Source organism: Hypomesus nipponensis, chromosome 16 (genome assembly GCF_054491055.1).
Source record: "Hypomesus nipponensis isolate SF chromosome 16, ASM5449105v1, whole genome shotgun sequence".
NCBI classification, from domain to species: Eukaryota; Metazoa; Chordata; class Actinopteri; order Osmeriformes; family Osmeridae; genus Hypomesus; species Hypomesus nipponensis.
The window spans coordinates 9,485,778-9,495,173 of record NC_140376.1 but is presented as its reverse complement, the minus strand read 5'-3'; the positions used below and the strand labels follow the sequence as shown (position 1 = coordinate 9,495,173).

At 43.1% G+C, this 9,396-nt stretch overlaps 2 protein-coding genes across 2 annotated transcripts; both read left to right on the top strand.

Annotated features, from left to right (window-relative positions):
• Positions 1 to 356: 356 nt before the first annotated feature.
• Positions 357 to 3,730, top strand: LOC146254733 (uncharacterized). The gene is made up of 4 exons (XM_084676242.1): positions 357 to 2,549; positions 2,870 to 2,971; positions 3,101 to 3,282; positions 3,592 to 3,730. The coding sequence occupies exons 1-4, from the start codon at positions 2,447 to 2,449 to the stop codon at positions 3,640 to 3,642; spliced, it is 438 nt and encodes a 145-aa protein (XP_084532368.1). The 5' UTR covers positions 357 to 2,446; the 3' UTR covers positions 3,643 to 3,730.
• Positions 3,731 to 3,880: 150 nt separating this feature from the next.
• On the top strand, positions 3,881 to 9,394 carry LOC146254732 (uncharacterized). Its single transcript, XM_084676241.1, has 2 exons — positions 3,881 to 4,019; positions 6,345 to 9,394. Exons 1-2 carry the CDS (start codon positions 3,991 to 3,993, stop codon positions 6,964 to 6,966), a joined length of 651 nt encoding a protein of 216 aa, XP_084532367.1. The 5' UTR covers positions 3,881 to 3,990; the 3' UTR covers positions 6,967 to 9,394.
• The last annotated feature ends 2 nt before the right edge of the window (positions 9,395 to 9,396 follow it).

The following is a 9,396-nucleotide window of genomic DNA, read 5'->3' as shown; positions in this document are numbered from 1 at the left end:
ATGGGTAGCCAGTGAAACAATTATTTTTGTAAAATTATGAAAATTATAAGTTGGAAAATTATAAAGGAGAGAAATATTCTACTTTAAATTAGAACGGACGAAAAAGGTACAAATACTTATTTTGCGCAAACATGTCAGCTCTCAATTGTGCGTAAGAGTGCTCTTGGGTGTGCGTAAATTCTGTTCTTCAAAGAACAAATCCCAAATAAGAAAACATCGGTAAATGCCAGAATCTTTGTGAAAACTGCGTAAGTGGGGTTTGAGAACAAATTTGTTCGTAAGAACATTTGGTGAATGAGGCCCAATGTGCTTAACTAGTTTTCAACCAGGCTAGGCAGACTTAATTTGTGAAAAAAACTATGCTTATCAAAAGCGTTCTTTCGTAGACCAACTAGACTAGTCTACCGGAAGTTCTGTAGTCAGGAAGTGTGTTCATTTGTTTTGTAGGAATGGCTTTGAAGGGAGGGGTGGGATATCATGGTTTGAATCGTTTAAAGATAAAATGGCTAGTCTCACAAAACTTGCCTGCACCAGCTTTAAGGACCGGCGTGCTAGTGTTGAGCCACTAAAAATCACTTGAATTAATTTGCAAGAGAAGTAATATGCTTTCTGTTCTCTTCAGTATATTGAGTAGAAACAATTTGCATCTATGGCTTTTCCTTCAAGGTTAGAGATGTGATTGGTTGATGACATTGAAGGGACAAGCAGACAGTCGCATGACCCTGCACCTGAACAAAGGGCTCTATTCGTCTGGGTGTCCGGGCAGGAGGCACCATTGACAGGCTGCAGACAGTAGTCTGAATGCCCCCCATTTAAGTCTCTTTGGGCCCCTACCTTGTCAGAATATGACAGGGGTTTTACTGGCCTCTCGCGCCAGTGTCACGTCTAAAATTCTCAAATGTCTTTCAGACTGTAGAACTTGGCCATTTCACTTCCAGTGGAGATTTCTTTTTTTGGAACCACCTGGACCACAGAACCACTTGGAAACAGAGCTGATAAAGACGCATTGTTTATAGAGGAGAGAGTGACACTCACTTTGAGTCATTTGTTCTGAGACTGGTCTAAATGGCTTCTTCTAAATGGAAGTATACTGTGCCGAGGCTGCAGTACAATGAGTCTTTGTCTGGGGACATGGCGCTCCAGAGCCGAGTGCCATGAAGACAGGAAGGCCAAGACATTCCTACATCATTCCTAGCATGGTGTAACTGACACTATTGGAACTCTGTGCTGACTTTGCAAAAGGCAATTTCCAAATCATGTATTTGATTGGCATGCTGTTTGTTTTCAGTAACTCATGAAACACTCATATTATCCAACACGAAGGGGGTTTTCGTTCAACCTAATGTTAATGTTTTAGTGTACAGGTGAATAAAGGTCACAGTGATGATGAAGCGTTTGTTTTAGCCCTGATGTGCACATGCACCCCACAGCAGATTTTGCTAACTTGTTTTACGGAAACGTAATCTTTTACGGAAACGTAATCTTTCACTGAGGCATGCAATTTTGGTAGGTAGAAACATGGAAGCGATGTCAGTTCTGTTGCCAGTGTGCTCTTTGCTGTCGTCTCCCCCGTCTTCCTCTATCAATAAGCAAAACATATTCAGAACTACACCGCTGTTAGGGCTATATAGCCTTAATGGTTACATAACCATTTGAATACATTTTCAAAAAAATGTTACTGGCTGTATTTTTATGTAAATAGCGAATTTAAATGTCTGGAGCACAATGCATGACTTTGTTTTGCGCAAGGGAAATGTTTTGTCTTCAGTATTTGCCATTGTTTGTCGAGTTGTACATAGAATGGTGCATAGGATGAAAGTGTGGCGGGGGAGTCTCGAGACGACAACCTCCCCCCTCCAAGCCGAGTCAAACACGACACTCGTAGAGAGCTGGTGTGAAGAAGTGGGTGTCGACCTCTACCCTCTGCACCGAGCAGAGATTAAACGCTTTCCAATTAGTGACTGCAAACATCCAACTAACTGTTATTGGGCTATGTACACTGAGGGTGAAGCCATTCAGAGCCAACCCAACACACCCTCAGATTCCTATTTCCTCGGCCTATCTTTGTGAACGTGTTTGTGTTTGTATGGCCGTGCATCGTACGCCATGCTTTCAGGAAGTAAGCATGTACCCTTGTCTTTCCGGTGGATCGTAACATAGATAGATAGATAACGTAGATTAAAAGGTGCCGCCACAGTGTCAGTAGAAAACCGTTTCTATCGCAATTGTGCGAATAGTGCGAATAGTGTTTTTACTGTGTGCATCGTGACTGTCTCCTGACAGTGAAAGTGACTTTTTACTTGTAGTATTCTGTAGTGTTTTTGCTAAATCTTGCGTCTGAGTTGAGTTGAGAGACAGCAGCTATCCAGGCCGTTAAGTAGCTAGCTAGAGATTGACTGTTAGGGTGATCCCCGCCGCGTGAGACCCTGGCTTTGTTTGCATAATTATGGCCATTGTCAGCTGCGCCTTGCATATTTATGGCGGCTGGCACTACAGAGGCAGCTTCGTCTGGCATCCTCGGTGCACAAAGACTCGTCGAACAAAGACAAGTGAGTCTACCTGCGGGAGTCCACCGATTAGGCGGATCACCTCTTCTGATAAGTATCAACCTATTCATATTTATATTATTCCTCTACCTAGAACTTATTCATAGCTAGCATGTTTCCTTAGCATTCCTGTTCATTACACTACCCGTAGACGTAGATATGTCACAAAGTATATACGGTCTACTTCAAACCTTCACTACCTATCCAGATCTTCTCCACCTGCCCTCTCTCTTTCTTTAGGGCCCTGGAACTGCCCTCTGCTGTGAACAAGGCAGACTTCATCCCGGCGTTTGCATCTCATGCATCTATTCATGTCCTGACAGAGACATGGATACGCCCAGAGAACACTGCAACTCCAGCTGCTCTCTCCGTCAACCACTCCTTCACTCACTCACCTCGCTCAACCGTGCCGGGTAGTGGGACAGGTTTGCTTCTTTTCCCACATAAATACACACCCACACCACTCTCTGTTACTGCCAAATGATTTGAACATCAAAATGTGATGCAAACTGATCCTATCAATGCATGCTTAATTGTTCTTTATTGCCCACCAGGACCGCTAGCCGACTTTGTGGAGGAGCTGGACATGCTCCTCAGCGTCCTCCCGGAGGATGGAACCCCCCTGATAGTCCTTGGGGACTTCAACATCCACCTCCAAGGATCGCAGGCTGTCGACTTCTTGTCTCTCCTGACTTCCTTCGACCTGACGCTGCTGAGCACGACGGCGACCCACAAGGCAGGCAAACAGCTAGACCTCATCCTGACATGTAACTGTATCACTGACTCAACCTCTGTAACCCCACTGCACATTTCTGATCACTACTTTATCCAATCCTCTGTCTCTCTCCCTCCAACCCCTCCTACTTCCCCTTGTAACTTTCCGGCGCACGATCCGCTCCATATCTCCCGCCGATTTCTCCTCTATTGTAACATCCTCCCTCCCTCCCATTGACGAGTTCTCGTCCCACCCCACTAACACTGCCACAGACTCCTTGTTAACCACTTTAACTGCATCACTTGACTCTCTCTGTCCCCTGTCAACCAGGCCTGCACGATCTTCTCCCTCCTGCCCGTGGCTTACGGATGTTATTCGTGAAGAATGGTCCACCCTTCGGGCAGCTGAGAGGAGATGGCGCAAGTCCAAAGACGGTCTGGACCTTGATAAGTATCACTCCCTCCTTAAATCCTTCTCTTCTCACATAACTGGTGCTAAAACCCACAAACTTTTCTCTACCTTCTCCACGGATGACCTGGAAGCTGCTCTGGCAGACTGGAGGGCAGTGGTGACTGAAAGGAGGGCAGTCATAACAATGATAATTTAATTCATATTTTCTAAAAAGTAGTGCCAAGGGGCAGCATATATAAAGAAAACAACATAGGTGCCAGAATGGAGCCTTGAGGAATCCCGCATGTCAACTTACCAGAGGAGGATCGATGGTTACCAATGTTAACAGAAAAGCTCCTATTTGTCAGGTAGGTGTTGGGAAAATTGAAGATGTACATTTATCCTGTATAAGAATGATTTTGTGTTCAGCATTCCTTGTGTGTAGAGAGAGGCTACCCCCAAATCTGAACTTTTGGGGAACACGAGGCATATGTAAACAAGGTGACCTGGGCTGACCACTCTCTCTTACTGGAGAGGCTATAAAAGATGTCTGGCCTTATCTGTGTTGGGTGAATCATGTGGTCAAGCTTACAGGGGTCAAAAGGCACACACTCAAACACGCACGCACACACGCCTGCGCCAGGTCTATGCAAGGAGCCAATGAAGAAGAGCAATGGAACATTTGCATGCCTTTGTCTCAACCAATTAACTGTGGACTGTAAAGAGTGGTTATGCTTAAATACACAACATGCTAGCGGACAAACTTTGTAGCACAATGGCGTGTGATGTTTTTGTCTCCTTGTGGGCCGGCCGCAAGCAATAAACTATCTTAAACTTGTTCACCGACTGACTGTGCAATGCTTGATAGATAAATATTTCTGACAGTAGGACTGGAACCAATGTAAAGCTGAGCCTCTGATGCCCACTAGGTGTTTTAAGCGAGACAGCAGGACATTATGGTCGACTGTGTCAAATGCAGCACTTAGGTCCAAAAGTACCAGTGCAACTGCGTCTCCGGAGTCAGTGGCCAAGAAAATGTCATTCAGTACTTTAACAAAAGCCGTTTCAGTGGAATGACATTTTCTAAAGCCAGATTGAAATATATCAAAAATGTTGTTGTCGATTAAAAATGTTTGAAGCTGACACAGTACTACTTCATCAAAAAAAATTGCTAAAAATGGAAGATTAGAAATGGGTCTAAAATTTGCTAGGTCAGCGGAATCCAAATTTGGCCTCTTAAGTCTGGGTTGCACTGATGCATGTTTTAAACATTCAGGAACAACCCCTAACTCAAGGCACTTGTTTATAAAACGTAGAAGCATTGGACCCATTTCACTGAACACTTGTTTAAATAAACGTGCCGGGATAGTATCTAGTGGTGAACCTGTAGGTTTTAGCTGCTTCACAATGTCATTAAAAAAGGTTATTGAAATAATAGGTGTAAACTTACTGAACAAGCCGTTGTAGTTTAAGCGGCCTGCCGGATCACCAGTGGTCGGTTTAATATTATGTCTTATTCCCACTATCTACTCTACAAAAAATTTGCTAAACCGTTCACACATAACCACTGACTCAGTCGGATAAATAGATACAACAGGGTTCAGCACAGTATTAATAACATTAAACATGATTCTAGGATTTTTATCATTCTTATCTATAAGGGTAGAAAAATAATCTGATTTGGCTACTCTTAACTCATTCTGATATTTAAAAAGGGAGTCTCTCAGCATCTCAAAGGAGATCTGTAGTTTGTCCTTTTTCCATTTCCTCTCAGCCCTTCTACATGCCTGTCTCAGAGTCCTAGTAGTATTATTCACCCATGGCTCAGGGATTGATTTTTGGCGTTTTGTTTTCATTGGAGCAATATCATCTAAGATTGTACCACAGATAGAATTAAGATTATATAGTAATTCATTTGGACTGAGTTCCGGTGCAGCAAGTTCAAGAGAGTGAGAAACCTCCTTAAGCGCTGCAGAAAAGATAGCAGAGATATCGGCAGTGATTCTCCGCACTTTACGAGCAGTTTTATGGAGACTCATGGTATTTAGTGCTAACGGCACATTGAAAATAATGGGATTATGGTCTGAAAAACTTTGTTCGCATATCTCAATATCACAACAGTATCCCATGGAACAAGATTAGATCAAGAGTGTGACCCTTTATATGTGTAGGTCTTGAAAACCAATTGCTCTAAATCAAAAACGTCCATTAAATTATGAAATCCTTAGTAAATGAGTTTAGGGGGCAACATATATGAATATTAAAATCTCCCACAATTAGAAATCTCTCAAAGTTTGGCATGATACCCCCCAGAAAGTCTGAGAATTCCATTATGAAGTCTTTATGTGGCTTTGGAGGCCTATAGACCACAGCAACAGCTAATGGAGTATCAGAGTCAAGCACAAACAACTGCAGTTCAAAGCTGTTGTATGTAGTTCTTTATATAGTCTGACCTTGAAAGCAGTCTTAAAAAATTGTAGCCAAGCCGCCCCCTCTTTTCGCAATGCTGGGGGAATTGAAATATTTACACTTGGGTGGTTACAGCTCTGAAAACGGAGTTGAGTCTCCCTTCGAAAGCCACGTGTCCGTGATAAATAAAAAGTCCAACGATCGGGCAGTAAAGAAGTCTGTGAGAATAAAAGTCTTATTTACCATCGACCTCGCGTTGATCAGAGCCATCTATATCTGCACAGGACCTTCGATCTGTCGCGAAGCCTTGCGCAGTGGCCGAACTACCTGTCGTTCCTCCCGACTGATCCGGGGATCTCAGCTAGGATTGAGGCCTGCCTCACAGACATCTCCGCCTGGATGACCGAGCACCTCCTCCAGCTGAACCTCGCCAAAACAGAACTTCTCATCATCCCGGCTAAACCCTCCATCTCCCACGATCTGTCACTCACCCTGGGATCTGCGACGGTGACCCCTTCATCCTCTGCCAGGAACCTTGGGGTTACCATGGATGACGAGCTCTCCCTCACGGCCCACATTGCTGCAGTCTCCCGGTCGTGTAGATTCACCCTCTACGACATCCGGAAGATCAGGAGATACCTGTCTGAGCACTCCACCCAGCTGCTAGTCCAAGCACTGGTCCTCTCCAAGTTGGACTACTGCAACTCGCTGCTCGCTGGTCTCCCAGCATGTGCAACCCGCCCTCTTCAGAGGATTCAGAACGCAGCGGCCCACCTGGTCTACAATCTACCCAGACTCTCCCATGTTACCCCGCTCCTCATCTCTCCACTGGCTACCCATCAACGCCCGTATCAGATTCAAGACCCTGGTACTGACCTTTCAAGCAGTGAACGGGACTGCACCTGACTACATCAAGACTCTCCTGCAGCCTTACACCCCTACCCGTCCCCTACGGTCTTCTTCAGACAACCACCTGGTGGTCCCACCGCTCAAGACCGCCCTGTCCCAACACAAGCTCTTCTCCTGCCTGGCCCCCCAGTGGTGGAACCAGCTCCCCACCTCCATCAGGGACACTGACTGTCTCCCCACCTTCAAGAAAAGGCTCAAGACGCACTTGTTCCGGGAGTACAATGGCACTTAGGAATGCTTGATTGGACCTGATGTTAGTTTCCTCCAGAATCACAATGACTCTTATTGAGTGACTTGTTGCTCTTGTAGGTTAGTTATTACGAAGTTACCTCTTGTACTCGCTGTGAAATATTTTACTGTTGATTCTGCAGGTACAGTCTTGCACTTTTGTGGTTCATCTTGTTTTAATTTGCAATGTGTATAACTGCATGCTCTTATGAGCCTTCCCTTTGCCACTTGTCTAGTTTTTTCACAATGTATGCTTCATGTTTTGGCTGCTTGCAATGTTTGGGACTACCTCATTGTTATGATCAGTGACCTATGCTCTTTTGTAAAGCTATCTCTTGGTATTCGCTTTGGATAAAAGCGTCTGCTAAATGCATGCAATGTAAATGTCAAAAATCCCATACTCTGTGGCTCTGTTCTCTAGTTGATTCCCACCAAGTTCTGTAAGACGTGGTGGCCTCAAGTTCCTTTGGTGTATGTTTAAACTGTATGGACCTCTGGTCCATTCTGGAACATGTATAGTGCCTCACCCATTATCATCTGAGCATCTTGAGAAAGAATCCAGTCGCAAGTACCTTATGCTTCATTGAGGTTGTGGTCCACTGGGAGGTTCTGTTGGCATTAAGGACTAAAGACACTAGTCTCTGATTCCCATTTTTGCCATACAGTGTCTAATTTGACCTCAGGAGACGGAAGACAACAATAGGGACTGGATTGGATGACTTTGCTGCTTACTTGGGTTTGAGTGAAAAGGACTGAACATGAGAATGAAGCACAAGGGGTGATAGTGTTTGCATGAAAATGTGCTGTCTCATTTTTTATTATCTCAACTGGAAATATGAGTCTAGCACTTTTTGGGGGGCAATTGTGCTGTATACAGTATTTCTATGCTGTAACAAAACAACCATTGTTCATGTCGGCGTTGTCTTATACACATTGTAAGTAGGAAGAGGGTTCATGTTTGAGACATCCCTTTGGAGATATTGGTCCCTTTACCACATTTAACACCTTTACATGTGCTTCCCTGAAACAGTATACAACCAATATTCTGTTTCTCCATAGCTTATCTTTGTAGTGGAGAAGTTTATGGAAATAACAAGAATGTCATTGTTTTTTATTCATGGTTCCATGTTGTCTTGTTGGCCCAATGTGCATGAGAGGACATCTCCATTGACTGGCAGTATCACTGTTAGCTGTTATGCTAGACTGAAAGATGCATAATTTTTGTATACACCTGCCATCTGAAAACTGAGCTCTGGTTCATCAATAGAAAAACAATGGAAAAAGTGTACTTCTACTTATTTATTTATACACATTTGTTCTATTTGACATCATATTTATGTTTGAACAACAATGCTAAGTGTTTGCTCTACTGGATTGTAATTTTTAGCTATGTTAACAGATGCGTAAGAATGTTAAGATGGGCAGAATGAGTCCTATCTATAAACTGGACATATAGGGTCAGACTTGAAAGCCAATGTTGTTCTTACTGAAAAGGAAAGAACTCTTATTCCTGTATACGTGTATGGATTTCTTCATTAACTTTTTATTGATAGAAATGTTTATGATAGAGCATCTCAAATAGGTCAGGTGATTGAAAGGCTATAGGACACGATGCTACCTTTACTGGTTGCTTATTTGTGCTACAGAAATGTAAAACCATGTACTATTCAATTGTGACAAGCTTAATAATCCTGTAAATGTTCACTTCCCGTGCTATACCTTAAACATCTTAAATTAATGAAAGGGGACTTGCTTGTTTTGGCTACAGACATGATTTGCACATTTAAGTACAACTATATAAAGCTAACAAAAGTTTCAAAATATTAACCGTCAAATAAAGAATTGTAGAGAGACAAAATACTTGGGACAATTTCAACATATTTTGAACAGTTAGGGACCACACAACCTTTAAAATACTCACAATGAAAAACATTGATGCACATATGAATACTCTTGATACTTGCTATTGGGCCTTGACGATCGCAACATATTTTAGGTTGATATTATTTCAATCACCACTTTCTCATTGCTTAAGCAATGTGTCACTCCTGGCAGCTTATAAAACATTAATATTCCTTAATAATATAATGTCAAGTAAGCTTTGTCAGGTCACTTGATGGGGATGTTTATGTTAGTTGCCAATGAACTCTAGAAAGCAAATCTAGGAAAGTCTGTTCAAAGAAGATGGAAGGCTTGTAG

Coding starts and splice junctions, on each gene's coding strand:
- LOC146254733 (XM_084676242.1), top strand. CDS start 2,447: ATGGCCATTGTCAGCTGCGCCTTGCATATTTATGGCGGCTGGCACTAC. Junction 2,550..2,869: donor GACTCGTCGAACAAAGACAA/GTGAGTCTACCT, acceptor ATGTCCTGACAG/AGACATGGATACGCCCAGAG. Junction 3,283..3,591: donor GCACGACGGCGACCCACAAG/GCAGGCAAACAG, acceptor CCTGTCAACCAG/GCCTGCACGATCTTCTCCCT.
- LOC146254732 (XM_084676241.1), top strand. CDS start 3,991: ATGTTAACAGAAAAGCTCCTATTTGTCAG. Junction 4,020..6,344: donor GAAAAGCTCCTATTTGTCAG/GTAGGTGTTGGG, acceptor ATATCTGCACAG/GACCTTCGATCTGTCGCGAA.